Below are 17,047 nucleotides of genomic sequence, written 5' to 3'. Positions count from 1 at the left end.
GGGAAGGCTATTAGTTATTGTCAGATTCCATAACACTTAACGATAGATCCACCAGTAGTGTTGAGCGGATCTGTCAAAATGTTCAGGTTCGGCAACATTATCTGAACCCGATTTGATTCCCTATGGCTGCAGAAGTTTGATTCAGCCCTAAGGAGTCATGGAGAACATGGATGCAGCCATAGCTGTTCGGGTTCGGATAATGTTGCCACACCTGAAGACTTTAACACATCCACTCAACACTATCCACCAGCTCTTATTGATACTAGTACTTTCTATGAGACTGACTAAATCAACAGTCTTGATGCTTCTTCTTACCTTGGCCTTGTTCTTTCTTGAGTCCATGATATAGTCCCAGTCTTGCCCATTATTACTATATCCAATTTTAAATTTTCTCATGAACACTTTATTCTCTCGATGCTTCCCGCCCTGAATGATAATTCCACGCACGATCTTCTCCTCCCCTAGGTCAATTTGCAACCATTCGTTGGTATATACATGATCAACAGGAGGTGGCAATGCCCATCCGTAGTGGCTGGTTAGCAGACGGGCATGCTCCGGAAGCCACTTACGGTCAGCCCCATTTGAGGCCGTAATTTGGGAATCGGGTATAAGTCCTGAAACCATTCCTAACATTCCAGAACACGGATAATCTGCAAGACATAAAGTAATTAAACATGTCAATCATTTCATTTACCTGCAATATGTTTTATGGAGCTATATGGAGTTTATATGAGAACCTACAATATATGCAAATTTTTGGTTGCATTATGGTGCCTTTCAAACCATTAAGACAAAAGTAAATCATTGGATTTTTTTGTGAAAATCTTTTAGTCTAAAATCAACTATATTAATGCTATCGATCAAGGTAAGCAGCAACTGATGTGTCTACCAGTTCCTGCCTCTCCATACTCTAAGGAAGAACCAACTGTGGACTCTCCTATAATCTATAGAAATTAGTCTATACACATACATTTTTCTACATAACGGTGGTGGCTAAAAAGTGCCAATTTATGCAATTGGTGGCCATTTACTGAGCGACTTGATCAGTCATGTGGCCACATAAGCGATTGCCGATCACTGGCTCTTTCAAAAAGGCCAATGATTGGGAATGAGTATTCCTACAAATGCTCATCAACCTGAAAATTGGCCCGTGTAAAAGGCTTAAAGCTGTTTTCCTAACCAATGGCTTCGTAATGTATGGCCCACCATGGGAGTCCTAAGTGATGTCTAGAGATGAGCGCAACTCTAGCATACTCAAGTCTGTTTGTTCGGAAATTAAATACTGGTGGCTGAAAAAGTTGGATATAGCCCTAGGGAGTCTGGGAAAACATGGATTCAGCCCATAGCTGTATCTATATTTTGCAGGCAGTTTTAGGGCTTCATTCAACTTCTTCAGCCACCACTTATCAATGCCGAACCATCGGACTTGAGTTGTGCTCATCTCTAATGATGACCATATGTACTTGAAACTAACATTGTTACACACACCACCAAACAATGTCAATCTAAATGGTCTAATACTAGTATTTTGAGTTGAATATGCCCCCCCCCCCCCCGACCATCACTCAATGTTGAATGTGGTTCACAAGATACAAAAGCTTGGGAATCTCCAATCTAAGGAAGGAGCATAATGGAATTCCTTATAGTAAAACTGTATTATGGAGTTACTATTCATATCCTAACAATAAGGGGTATAGAGTTGCACATTAACCCTTGTCCTCCATGTATAAATGTGTTCCTATACCTCAAACGGTATCTGGCATCAATAGGGCTCACACGGCCCCTCCTTCTACCTACACCAACTAATTTTTCCCACTTTGATACTTCTACAGACCAAAGCTATAATTAGCCGTTTTCAAGAAACTCTTACGTCCCTGCCCTACTAGATGTTCCCCATAGAAATGTAGATGTTAGACGTGACATTACATTATGAATGGTTTTATGTTTCGCTTCAGCTGCGGTAAAGGGAACAAAAAACTCCAAACATTTTCTTAGTGTCGTCTATGCATGACATACTAAATGAAGCCACACAGCTGTGCTCAGGTGTTTATATCACATTAAATGGATACCTAGGGACTGGAGTCGGTGGGAGTCGGGCACAATCAGCTCTTAATTGCCCACCCAGGGGCCTGGCGAACATCAGCAATGCACTTCACTTGGTGCTAAATTGGCTTGCTAACCCAAAACAATAATGCCGCATGTATTGTGTGCGAATACGTAATTGTATCAATTAATAACAAAGGTGCAGCTTCGACAGCGAAGAAGCCAAAACTACAAAGTTACCTTGTAAAGCGGGAAAAGAATGTTACTGCGCTGCCTCAACCTAAGTCATTACAAAGGTGCCAAAGGGCACAAAGAACAATGTGATGTGAGGTCAAACCGGCTATAATTGTACAGGTGAAGGAGCCTTTAAGGGCCTATTACTTCTCCAATAAAGACTTTTATTATGTGGCTATTACAAGTGGAGTTATTACAGTTTACTCCGTGGAGTATTGCTGATTGATGAAGACTGTACAACATGCAGTGAACTCTATAATTATATATATATTTTCTTCATTTGCATTCCGCTGGTTGTTTTGTGGCGCAATTGGGGTCAATGAGTTCCATAGGAAGGTTAGTGTGGCGTAAAAGTAGAAATATGGATGTTATTGCTTAGTAGGTACTCGACTTACCCGGAATTTTACAGCCGTAGACCTCAAAGCGTAATGAGATGCCGTTCTCCCAAGTGACGGGACGTATTTTAACAAACCGAGTGAGGACAGGCTTAGGAAATGCGCTGTATACGACATCGATCGGGTTGGTGTTTCCTGTAAATACCTGTAGGGGGATATAAAAAATTTTTAGAATCCATTGCATTTATAAAAGACTTTAACAAATTATCATCTGTATGTAGTTGAATAATGTCAAATTATGTGCAACATTTTTTGACCATAAGAACTTAAAGAGACTGTCACCTGGTTTAGGCTGTCCTACCTAAGGGTAGCATAAAGTAGTGACAGAGAAGCTAAACAGAATGATGTATCACTTACATTGTTCTGTGCAGCTGATGCGGAGATATCCTCCTGAATAACATGGACAATAATTAGTCCCCTCATTATGCGCATGAGCCCAGTAGTCCTGGATATTCATGAGAAGCAGTAAACTGCACCCACCAGCTGCTGATTGCCATTTATCTATCCATGCTGTGTGTAGGCAGTCAGCTGTCAATCAGCAGCTGGACAGTGGAGGGAGGGATGCGGCACCAATCCTATTCTCCTGCATATTAGAAGAACAGCTGAACCCTAAAGCTACCCCCTTCCACATAATACTACCTCCTAGTATCATTCTGTAAACTATGTAGATACAGGTATTAGTCCTTCAGCTTCGACTTTCTGTAAAATGTGTGTAGTCACAGAAAATACTGACTCCTTATCTCTCCCTGTATATGGTATACAGTAGGTACATATAATACTGACTCCTTGTCTCTAAGTGTAAATGATATAGGCTTAGATAATAATGACTCCCTGTCTCCCTCTGTATATGATATAGGCTAAGATAATAGTCACTCCCTGTCTCTCTCTCTCTCTGTATAAGATATAGGCTCAGATCCTACTGACCCCTAGTCTCTCCCTGTAAATGTATAGGCTCAGATAATATTGACTCATTGTCTCTCCCTGTAAATAATATAGGCACAGATAATACTAGCTTCTTGTATCTCGTTGTAAATGATATAGGCACAGATAATACTAGCTCCTTGTCTCTCTGTAAATGATAGAGGCTCCAATCATACTGACTCCTTGTCTCATTCTGTACATGATATAGGCTCAGATAGTACTGACTACTTGTTTCTCTCTGTATATGATATAGGCTCAGATTATACTGGCTCCTTGTTTCTCTCTGTGAATGATATAGGCTCAGATCATACTGACTCCTTGTTTCTCTCTGTAGATGATATAGGCTCAGATCATACTGACTCCTTGTTTCTCTCTGTAGATGATATAGGCACAGATAATACTGTCTCCTTGTTTCTCCCTGTAAATGATATAGGCACAGATAATACTGTCTCCTTGTTTCTCCCTGTAAATGTTATAGGCACAGATAATACTCTCTCTTCCTGGCTCTCCCTATATAGCTATGTACAGATTGTATTTTATTTATTTTCTTTCTGTAAATGATTTGGGTACAGCTTGATAAAATTGCGTAATATTTAACAAAAAAAATACACAGGCATCATGTAATAGAATTAAAGTCTTTACTTTTATCCCAAAATGGCTGGTAACAGTGAACAGATTGCATCGATATATTCTCCTCTGATAAAAGTGGGTAAGTATACTTATACATCTTGTTTTCCTACAGCTTCAGTTGTAATTCTATTTCCATGAATGGCCTCCCCTCCCTTCTAAGGGCCATTCATTTTATTTCAGCCATTAACAGAAGTGAGCAATGGCCTAAAATAACAATTTACCACAAATCAAGTTTTATGTATTTCAGACTTTCTTTATAAACATTCCCATATAATTCCGGGTCTATGAGGATGTGAGTTCAGTTGCTTTATTTCTTTTTCTTTTTTTTTCCCCCATCAATGCAGGGGCCCTTTGTGTTTTTATAGTCCCCGTATCTTGCATTCTATATACGAGTCTCTTAAGTCCTTTTAAATTGCACAGACCTGTTTGGGGAACTATAGTACCGGCGAGGTATTAAACAGAAACGGGGCCTAGGTCTAATAATGGCTTTCATGGTATTTTAATATTAGTATGATCTTTTATTATAAATTCTTACTAGTTGCTATGATTTTTAATTTACGGGCTACAAAAAAAAAATTATATATATATATATATATATATATATATATATATATAGACCCTTGACTCTTACCAGATGTTTATTTCCATCTTTAAGGGTAATCCAGTCCTCTCCATTGGAGCTAATATCCACTTTATACAACTTCAGGTAATACTTTTTCTTGGTTTCCTTTGATATGGCTCCCTGGATCCCAATTCCAGAAACTAACCGGAGCAGTCCAAGGTCTACCTGTATAATGAGAAGCGAGAAGACATGTTAATATTAGACATACACTGGGATCTTCATATAATGGAATTTAATGAAGTTTCATGGGGTTGTTTACTTTGAACAATTACATTTATTAGAAGAGTTTCCCCAAAAATAAGAGTACAGAGTGATCCAATCAGTTATAATCTGCAGGAAAATCTGTCGGCGCCCCCACAGTTGAAATTAAGCATTACATTGTGCTTGTTGCAATCAAACAGGCCGGGTCCTCCAGAGGGAGTAATATTCTTTGGTGCTATTTTCTACTTCAAGTAATTAATAAAGGACCAATAAATAACTTAACAGAATTGTTCCAAAACTGGTGACTGCAAATGTAACATTGAAACCAATGGTTAATACACCTTCTGTTCTGCAAGACCAGATCTACATCCATACACTTTCAATAAGTGTTGGCAAACTGTTATCTCTCCCAACCTCCCCATACACATAAACGTTCATGTTTTATGGGAAAGTTAAGTCACAACCAGTTAACTTTGGTGGCATCTTATCTTTCCCAGAACAATAGGGTTGAGCGTTAAAAATACAACAAGTCCGGTTCTTCTCTCCACTGAAATCATCAGTCAGTGAGAAGTCAGGAGGCCACCATAGAAACTTTAGAAAGTTGACTGAACCCACCAGCTGACTTTAGTCTAAGGAGTATGGGCGCCCTAAGGATGAACCATCAATCAGACATATTTCTTGATCTACTACTGGATCACATACACACCCAATTCTTCTGTTTTGAGTCGGGAGGCCATCTTACTTGTTAGACAGTTGTCTCAGTTCAACAAAGACTTTAGTGTACTGTTTTACATATACCTACAACACAACACTAGATACTAGATTGGAAACAACTATCTTTGAACTAGGTAAATTATATCTATATATAAAAGTCCTCATACACCTTAGGCCCAGTTCACACTGAGCAAAAACAGCGTAATTGTGCTCAGTGTCCTGCAGTGACAGCAGGATTCTCCGCCGCAGATTTCAGACGTTTTTGCTCAGTGTGAACAGGGCCTTTTACACTCCGCTGTCGGTATATAGTGTATGGGCGTCTCCCGGCCAACCACTGACAGATGATATTGTTACAGTTTGATGGAAAATCACCGCCCAACAACTTTTTTTCTTGGAGATATAAGCCGCATCCAGAGCTCTCTGGCTACATCTTAACCCTATCCATGTAAAACACAGCATGACTGGGCCATGCTGAACATTCCCGTGTATGGGTAGGATGGGAGAGATAACTGATGGCTGAAAAATTGTTCGGTCATCAGTTATTGAAGGTGTATGGGGACCTTTACTCTATCAATAGGGTTCAAAGGTGGACATAATCTTAAGTGGCCTACAAAACTTGTCCAAAAAGGAAATTGACCTTTCTAGTGCTGATAATGTTTTGATATCGCCATTGGAAATATGTATACACATAGGGGGAGATTTATCAAACATGGTGTAAAGTGAAACTGGCTCAGTTGCCCCTAGCAACCAATCAGATTCCACCTTTCATTTCTCACAGACTCTTTGGAAAATGAAAGGTGGAATCTGATTGGTTGCTAGGGGCAACTGAGCCCGTTTCACTTTACACCATGTTTGATAAATCTCCCCCATAGACATCTCATAGCGGAGTATTCTGAACTGGTCTTCCACCTATACTCTGCATGTCCATAAGTAGCTGAATTTGTCTATAGATATAGATTCCGAGCCTGTAGTACTCTCCCCCCCACACCCACCTACATACAACATACTTTCAATCCATCTTTAGTTTCTGTAGAAGCGTATGAGTAGACAGATTGATTGTACGAGTGCTCACTTCTAGAGCCAACACATCCTGCCATCTATATATAGCAAGCAGACATGTTACTTATTTCCGTGTAAATAAAATGCAGTGATATCCCATCTTGTAGATTATGGTCTCGTTGCTTTATCTGCTCATTTCTGCACCCGCTAATTTATATTCCCTTGTATTGTGCCAGCACATGGTTAACACAGTCACACATACACAATGCATCCTAGGTAAGCTTATTAGTAAGCTCGTATACTACTCTGCCACTGAAAATGTAAACCCTCTCCTGTCAAGTGATTTTAGAGAGGTCTTAGGAGCTTGTGTCCCATCCTGTGCTCTTACCGGTCTGAAGAGCCCTTTACATCTCATGATCTCATTGCCGCATCTCTTCATGGTTTTATGAAGTAATTAAGTTATCCCGACTAAAAATATAGATTTTTATTAATAGACTGGTAGAAAGAAATCATGTCGTTAAACTTTGGAGGGATCCGTGACATTCTTTTAAAGGGTTATTTTATAAGGGGGTCCAGCAACCAGGACTCACAGATCAGCTGTTAGCCCACAGTAGAAAGCAAACAGCGCCATACAATGTGTAGTGGTCATGCTGGGTTACTGCAGCTCATCTCCTGTTCACTTCAATGGAAGCTGAACTGCAGTAACTCATCATGGCCACTATACAATGTATGGAGCTGTTTGCTTTGGTCAGATGATTGGCAGGGGAGTTCGGATTAGATATTGAAAACCTTTTGGGAGTATAGACTAAGATCAGGTGATGTCACTGAGGAGGTTGTGTATTTAAGCCATTTAAGCGGCTATGACTATGTATTTGAAGAATGCAAAAAAATAAACCCACACTGTGGTTTCTTATATTTCTTTTTAAGTAGCCTTTTACCATTGACTGAAAGCCACAGAAAAGTCTATAAAAAGGAGCCTGTTAACTGAAAAAAAAAAGAAAAGAAAAAAACATTCTGGCAAACTCTCCTAAACTGCATAAATTGATGAGGGAATCTGTTTAAGAAGAAGAAAAAAAATGTGAATTTTTGTGCATTTGGCAGATGTTCAATGTTCACATAGCAACCAGAGAAACTAATTATCCAGAAATTACAGAATTTTACATGGAGTTAATAATTTTTCTCATTCCATATATGATAACGGAAAGTACAGCTCCCCTGTGTAGGGTCACGCTATGTATTATGTTATATCATACGCTCTTTATGATTGGATTATATTGGCACCGTATTGTACAAATATTGAGATGCCAACATATGAACTCACTCCTATAATTAATAATATTAGTAAGGATTCTGGCCAATAAAATGGAGACTGGTGTAAAGAACAATTCACTGGAGAGAAATATAATGGGATACTAAATGTTAGAAGTGTGAAAGCCATTGGCCAGGTCATACATTTCAAACTGGTGTAGACTCTATATACATTGGGGGGGGGGGGGATTTACGAAGCGTACGCCAGAGAGAAGGTGCAGATTCGCCCCTTCTCCCTGGCGTACGCCTCCCGTATGCCCCGCTCGCCCGATGGGTAGACGCCTCCTCCCGCGCCTCATTTATCGTGATTTACGCCTGCTCGTAGGTGTAAATCATGACCAAAATCTTGACCAAAATCTGTAGATGATGTACGCTGGTCACAGATTCAGGCGCCCAGCTGGCCGGATTCACTAAAAGGCATGCGCCTCTTAGTGCATCCTGCTGGGGAAAAGGGTGTGGGGCCTAATATAAGACCGGCGTACTTGTACGCCAGTCTTTGTAAATCCCCCCCATTATGTACACATTGGACTGAATAGCCAGCAATGGTTCGTAAACAGAGGAATGACCCTATGAAGTTGGCCATCCTCTTGAGATCGCAGCAGGCTGAACGCTATTCTTCTATATTAAATATGTTAAAATCCAACATACTCAACATACTCAATTTTTCTTTCCCATTACAGGAGAGTTGGGAGGCCCCTATATTTATTATATAGGTTGATCACACTTAAGATGGTGAGGAAGGATGACTTTTATTCAATGTCTATGGACAGCTTAAGTGTCACTGTTACTTTAAAAAACTTTTCATAGTGACATGTCAAAAGTTTTAGATCGCCCAGGGTCTAGGTGTTCAACCCTGACTGATCACTAGAAAAGCTTTCCTTCTAGTCTTTCTCCTTGCTGCAGGAGATGGGCTCTATAAAGTACTCTGAACACCTTGACTGCGACTGATCAAAACTTTTGATATTTCTATATGAAAGTGACACCTAAAAGGTAACCTTATACCTTCAATTGCATCGCGAACAAAGGCTCCTTTGGCTGACAGCTGCTCTTTCTGTCTTTCCCATACGCACTTTAGTTTAGACAAGAGTAAAAGTGATTTCAATGGGTAGAGGAGAATAGGCTAGACCTCTCTGGTGGACTGTTCCTTGTTTTCCCCAACATACGACAAAGAAATTTTGACCAGACACTGAATTAGATAGCTTTCCATATTCTTTCAGATGGTATTAGACAAACAAACCAGCGAACCAACCGACCAACCAACCAACGAAACACCCAACCAACCAGCTAACTAAGCAACCAACCAACCAACAAACCAAACGACCAACCAATCAACCAACAAACAAACCAGCTAACCAACCAATGAAACACCCAACCAACCAGCTAACTAAGCAACCAACCAAACGACCAACCAATCAACCAACAAACATCCAGCTAACCAACCAACCAATGAAACACCCAACCAACCAGCTAACTAAGCAACCAAACAAACAAACAAACAAACAAACAAACGCCCAACCAATCAACCAACAAACATACCAGCTAACCAACCAACCAATGAAACACCCAACCAATCAGCTAACTAAGCAACCAACTAAACAAACAAACAAACATACAACCAACCAACCAATCAACCAACAAACAAACCAGCTAACCAACCAATGAAACACACAACCAACCAGCTAACTAAACTACCAGCCAGACAAATGACAAACCAACAAACCAGCTAACCAACCAACCAATGACACAACTGACCAACCAGCTAACCAGCCAACCAACCAACCAACCAACCACCTACCCAAGGCCACTTTGCCATACCCATACACTTAGAATTTTTTTTTTTACTCAACACTATTTATCTGACAAATCACGTTATAATAATGGATTCCATGATGTTTACCCAAACACAATATAAAATGGTTCCGGTCTCTGTATATTAATAAATATGAAGTTGGTTTATTGAAAACATTCTGTTTTATTACTAGGGATATAACACAGCGCAGCTGTAAATACAAGATGGGGATTGCTGTTGTTTTTGTTGGGTTTTATTCCCTTATTCCTTTATTACCACTCATATTAAAATAAAACAGCTGTATATACAGAAAAAAAACAGGGAGGATGCTGTTTTGCTTATATGTTGATGCATCGTTCCATTAAAATGTATCAGAAAACACTAATTATGTGACTCTCTCTGGGACCAATACAGCAGAAGCGAAGGAGAGGCCTGTGCAGGCTCCGAGCTTATTCGACACAATAGAGCTGCAGAATGATTAGCTGGCTGATTATAATGTATCACAATGTACAAAGTGCTCTATTCCCTCCGGGACCAAGGCGATTTATAGACATGCACTTTATGCATACAGACAATGGGGCAGATTTATTAATAGGCTTTAATAAAGATAGCCTGAAACTAAAGCGGCTACCACTGAGGATGCACCACATACATCACTTAGGTGTACACGATTTGACAGATTGGGTGCACTTCTTTATGCCACCTCTTGAGTTCTATACTTGCAATTTCGTGCAATTTCCAACTTGACAAAGCCAACCCAATACAAGACAAGATGCTTTAACAACACTTCATAGAATAGACTTGGACCCAGTACACAAAGGAAGTCTATGCCCCCCCCTAAAAGTAGCTTCTGTGTATTCGGTTGCATGTATTAAATTAATGGCTTCAAATTACAAATGAGCTGTTAGACATAAGGGGGGGTGGGGGGTGGGGGCCTCTCTACGATTTGCTACTTGAGATTTGAAAGGATCTTTAGCCCCCCCCCTCCCAAAATGAGATGTTAATACCATTTAATAACTTTGGGTGCTATGATCACACACTTTTTAACAATTTCTCGATATGTCCTTCCATTCCTGAGATATGTGAGTTAATCTTTAGATTGACAATTCAGTTAATAGTCAGGTGGGCGTGTCCTTATAATGGGAGTGAAGGTCAGGTGATGTTAATACAGTCAAGGGGTATGTATTAGGTATACTTGCTTCTCTATGTAAAACGTTCACACCCCCTGACTGTATAATCATGCCCATCACCAGATATTCCCTCCCATTATTAAAATTAAGTTCATGCCCACTTGACTATTAACTGAATTGACAAACTATAAACTCACATATCTCAAGAACGGGGGGGGGGGGGGGGGGGGGGGGGGGCATGTTTAGAAACTTTAAAAAGGTGTGTGATCAGGGCACCCTCAGCAATTTAAAGGGGTACTCCGAAATTTTTTTCTTTCAAATCAACTGGTGTCGGAAAGTTGTATAGATTTGTAATTTACTTCTATTTAAAAATCTCCAGTCTTTCAGTACGTATCAGCTGCTGTATGTCCTGCAGGAAGTGGTGTATTGTTTCCAGTCTGACACAGTGCTTTCTGCTGCCACCTCTGTCCAAGCCAGGAACTGTCCAGAGTAGGAGAGGTTTTTGCTTCTCCTCTGGACAGTTCCTGACACCTGAGCACTGTGTAGCACTGGAGAATATACATCACTTCCTGCAGGACATACAGCAGCTGATAAATATGGGAAGACTTGATATTTTTAAACAGAAGTAAATTACAAATCTATATAACTTTCTCATACCAGTTAATTAGAAAGAGAGAGATTTTTGCCAGAGTACCCCTTTAATGGTGGTAACATCTAATTTTTGGATTTGGCTACAGGCTACAAGCATATAAATTTATTTTTAAGCAAATTGGCCCATTGCGCTTTCTGGTTCTTCCCCCTGACAGAAATAATTGTATAGGTCTGATCACATATAGTGGATTGCATTATAATTATGTCACATTATCTATCTAAACGTATGACTGACTACATCAAAATAGAGGGACCGTGGAGAAGATGCGGCTTATTAAAATTCTCATGTATTTCTAGCCTTATTTTAATTACTGTTCTGGAGCTCAACCCTTCAATTTCCCAGCATGTGTCATATACAGCAATTATTTTTCGTAATTGAAAATGAGGAAAACATTTGGGTTATGCAAATTGTACTTAAAAAAATAATAATACAATAATATCCAAACAGTGATGCTCGAAGCACCATATCTAAACTAAAGAGTTATGCACCAGTACACTAGTAGGAGATATAGTCACAGGCACTCTTGTCATTCAGGATTCTAAAAAAAGTTGACTGACAACCCAAATGGGGGCTGTAGTGGTTGTCATTCTCATAATTGCATTTTGGTTACTATTATTTTGTATTTCTTGTGTTAATAGAGTGGGATCTCCAAATCAGCACCCTCATATATTATAGTACAGAAGGGATACAAGGGAATATTTTGACTCTATTACACCCAACACTTCTGTATATTGCACTGATTGCCCTTGATTTCCAAGGTGTAATTCATCATTTCCCCACTGGTGGCACTGTTTCAAAACTGAACAGTTACTGCTGAATACTCCTAGTGTTTCTAGAATGTAAGGGAACACATATAGTTAACACGGGGGGGATTTGTCAAGACTGGTGTAAATTAGGCCCCACACCCTTCCCCCCGACCAAATTCACTAAGAGGTGCTTGCTTCTAACTGAATCTGGTGGGCTCGACCCTGCGCCCGCGTACTGTGTACCAAATCTACACCAGCTTCAGCAGGTGTAGGTTTGAATCATGATTTACGCCTGCGAGCATAGGGAAAATCATAATAAATGAGGCCATGACTCCTCCCCGTCTTGCAACCCCCCTGCCCCCCCCCCCTCCCTGCCCGCCCAACGGGGGAGCGGGGGATACAGCAGGTATACGCCAGGGAAAAAGAGTGAATCTCTCCATCCCCCTGGCATACGCCCTGGCCATAAGTTTGATAAATGTCTCCCATTTTATTTCATCAGTATAATTTAGGCCAGGTTTATACATCTGGCACAGCTGGTTACACCAGATAAGAAAAAAAACACTGTTTGGCCGGGTTCACACTGAGCAAAACTAGCAGAATTGTCCGGAATGCCGTCAGCCTCCCTCTCATAATGTGAGTCTATGGGAGGTGTGCGCTGCTGTTCTCACAGCGTCTCTCCGAGCTGAAGAATGAACATGTTCATTCTTCAGCGCGGACAGAGCAGGAGCGCGCGCCTCCCATAGACTCCCATTATGAGAGGGAGGCTAACGGCATTCCGTGGCGGACAATTCCGCAGCGGATTCCGCTAGTTTTGCTCAGTGTGAACCAGGCCCTTGAGTGCAAAATGAAACTGGCTCAGTTGCCCCTAGCAACCAATCAGATTCCACTTTTCATTCCTCACAGACTTTTTGGAAAATGAAAGGTGGAATCTGATTGGTTGCTAGGGGCAACTGAGCCAGTTTCACTTTACACCATGTTTGATAATTTTTTCCCAATAAATCTAGATCGGTATTGGATCACCAGATCAGTATGGCTGTCTTGCAGTCCTGGGTTCAAATCCCACTAAGGACAGTATATGCGTGGCATTTGGATGGGTTTCCTCTTATACTATTTTTTCCCCATACTGATAGGTCGATGTAAAATGTCGATCGCAAAACCCATTGGGGACTGGAATGATGACAAGTGAAGAATATATGAGCGCTATATAATTAAAGCAAGATGCATGAACCCCGCCATTGTGCTGTAGACCCTCAATTCCCAATATGTCTCTAAAATAAAATTCATTGTTCTAACACAATATGAAGTTCATGGGATTCCTAATCCTCATCCAGATCACTGATTTAGAATTTAGTCTAACTACTCCTATCCCTCCTCCTCCTCCTCCCCAGGTCCCACATGTGTCATGTCTACTGCACGGGGATAACATCTGATTTATTGTAACACTGGACAATATCCAGAGGGATCTATTTTGCAGTTGTAAAACTTGTAATGACCCTGATTAAAATGATTAATTACATGTAAGTTTCAGGGACCTTTTTTTTTTCCTTCTTCTTTTCCTCTGAAGCTATTTTCAGGCTTGAAGAGCCCGAATTGACTTCAATATTCTGAGTATTCGAGGGCTTGATGAAAAAAAACCCTTTAATTACTGACCAGTTGTCTAGCATGAGCAATTCATTATTGCTGGCAGTAATTTCAGGGAAATTCCAAACCATAGTGTTCAATTAGACCCATAAAGTAAAATGCATCCATTAAGTATCAGGAAGTAGTGGGTAACAGAGCGGCCGTACATCTAAAACACCAACGCCGCTATTACATGGAAAGGTAGATCAATGCCCACGCAATGGCTTGGGGCCACTACACTACAAGAGCCGTCATTACAAGGATGCATTAACTATCCACATATGTTATAGTGGACGCCTCCATTTTATTTCATTTATGGCTTATTTTCTAAATTGGAGGATCAGTCCATCGGAAGGGGTAATTATCGTCTTTTATACTTTTTTGGGGAGAAAAAAAGGAAAAAAATAAATAATGGGAAATGTGAGTAGTATTTTTCTCTCTCTCTGTTCTGGTTCTGTTTTGCGCTCTTCATTAAGTGGCACTTCCGAGAATGGAGCCATTTTGATAATGATCTCAGGTTTTTAGCTCACATTTCAGGCTTTATATAATGGGTTTCTACCAGGAGTGATTACGGAATAGGTAATCAGATGAAGGGCTTTTTAGAGGGCCGTGTAAGTGATCCATATCGGAGGGTGTAGGTGCTGCTGGTATACGATGGGGGTCACCTAGATCTGGTGCTGGAATAAATCAGAGAATGCACGCAATAAACGGTGGCTTTTGGAGGAAATCGGGAACGCGCATACTTTGCCGACTTTGTATGTTGTTTACCGATGTCAGTTCTTCGTAATAAATTGTATCTGTTTCTGTTACTTTACATCAGGGATGGCGAACCTACGGTCCTCCAGCTGTTGCAAAACTACAATTCCCATCATGCCTGGACAGCCAAAGCTTTAGCTTTGGCTGTCCAGGCATGATGGGAATTGTAGTTTTGCAACAGCTGGAGGACCGTAGGTTCACCATCACTGCTTTACATAGTGCGCAACAATGTATCAGTAAAGTTAAGCCTAGGATCACGCTGCTTTTGGGAATTAGATTTCCATAGGAAATGTTCCAAAAATGTATCTCCTAAGCATATGCAATGCATTGTAATGATATATATTCCTGCCATTGGCATGGCATACAGGTTATCTTACTATACTACTGTATATTACTATTATTCAATCCATACATGGGAGAGTAAAGGTATAGTCAAACATATACCAAGTGGACACTTGGCCAAGGCTGCTGTGTGTTGCTCAATGATTTGCCTAAATTAAAAGGGTTATCCCGCACTACAAAAACATGGCCACTTTCTTCCAGTATCGCTCTTGTCTCCAGTCTGGGTGCTGTTTGCAACTACTGAAGTGAATGGAGCTTAAAATCCAGCGCTACAAAAACATGGCCACTTTTCCCCCTCTATTGTCTCCAGTTCAGGTGTGGTTTGAAATTAAGCTCCATTTACTTCAATGGAACTGAGTTTGAAACCCCACCCAATCTGGAGACAGGAGAGGGGGAAAAGTGGCCATGTTTTTGTAGCCCTGGATAACCCCTTTAATTGTGAACCACAACTCAACTGGAGACAAGAGTGTCTCTGTCTCTGGAAGAAAGTGGCCATGTTTTTGTAGCGCTGTATAACCTCTTTAATACAGTGTAACAGATTCTCAGGTAAGAGAGCAGGACTAGATGGAGAAGATATTTAGTGTCTGGATGTGTACAAGAATGGTGTGGACCAAAAGTGTTCATGTCACTTTAAAAAACTGTTGACATGTCAGACATTAGATAGACCCAGGAGAAGCACTCATCTTAGCTCCTCACTCCCCTGGCTTGCATTACATATCTAGAGTCATGGAGATTTAATTTATTGACTACGACATAGGTAATCCCTACCCACAGGGGGGCCCCAGCAGTCAGAACCCCCATGATCTCAAGTACAGGGACCCCATTCTCCAGTTAGAATAGAGTGTCAGGTTATACATGTGTGCCACCACTCCATTAATTCTCTATTGGAGCTGCTGGAAACAGCTGAACTTTAGAGAAGTATAGCAAGTATAGAGAGTGAATGGTGTACCTGCCAACTTGCGTGACCCGCTACACCATTCTAATGTAAGTTGTCCCCTATGTATAGGGAATAACTTTGTCATATGGGAATAGTCCTTTAAAGACAGTCTAAAATGCTTCAATTTTGATCAATATAGTGTAGTTAATTCTACGATTTAGTAGACTCATTCCCAAAACAACTCCACTCTTGTCCATAGAATATAATGAAGCAATGAAGACCAAGCTCACTCTCTTGACTTAAAGGAACCAGTCACCAAGACAATTCAATCTAATTTATCAATATTATGTGAGTAAGAACTGAGCAGATCGATATTGCGGGAGAAGATTCAGTATAACTTGTAAAATGTTGATTGAAATCACTGATCATTCTGTGATAAGGAGTCCAGTGGGCGGTGTCAGGCAATGGACTGGACTCTTTAGCCTGGAAACATCAGAGATTTCAATCAATAAATTACAATCTTTTCCCATAAAGATATATATCAATCCGCTCAGCTCCTTCTGCTCTATAACACAATGCCGATAGCTTCGGTAGCATTTTCATGGTGACGCGTTCCCTTTAACCGCTAGATACTTTCGAATGGGCAATGCTGGCACCATGATTCTGGTTAATCCATCATCTCAATAGAAATCATGGTGGACTCATGATGGTTTCACGGACTCATTATAATGCAGTTGCTTGAAAGAATCCATCAATATCATAAGCGCCGATAATACAGTGAAACACACCGCACTGACAGATGAGGTTACGGAAAACTTGACCTTATACTTGGGTTGAAAAAAAAAAAATAGGCCTTGCAGATCTGAGGCCAGAAATTCTTGGTATAGACTGAGGCAATAAGTAACATTTCCCAGCAGGTGGGAGGTTTTTACACATCGGAGAAATGTCATTGGAAACTGTCAGGCTTTGGCTTTTCTTGTTCTTATCCGAGTAAATAATGCTTCCAAATAGATTTCTTTTTAATTGATTCGCCTCTTCAAACTAATCTATTAAGCGAGGCTGTAATCC

At 40.5% G+C, this 17,047-nt stretch overlaps 1 protein-coding gene across 1 annotated transcript in view; it reads right to left on the bottom strand.

Annotated features, from left to right (window-relative positions):
* NRP1 (neuropilin 1) overlaps positions 1-17,047 on the bottom strand; it is a 147,699-nt gene that overhangs the window by 26,404 nt on the left and 104,248 nt on the right. Inside the window, 3 exon segments of the mRNA XM_069958963.1 lie at positions 316-650; positions 2,673-2,817; positions 4,855-5,010. Coding sequence (XP_069815064.1) covers positions 316-650; positions 2,673-2,817; positions 4,855-5,010 — 636 coding nt within the window.

This window comes from Dendropsophus ebraccatus, chromosome 2 (assembly GCF_027789765.1).
Source record: "Dendropsophus ebraccatus isolate aDenEbr1 chromosome 2, aDenEbr1.pat, whole genome shotgun sequence".
NCBI classification, from domain to species: domain Eukaryota; kingdom Metazoa; phylum Chordata; class Amphibia; order Anura; family Hylidae; genus Dendropsophus; species Dendropsophus ebraccatus.
The sequence above is the reverse complement of the archived record's forward strand: the minus strand, read 5'-3'. Positions and strand labels throughout refer to the sequence as shown.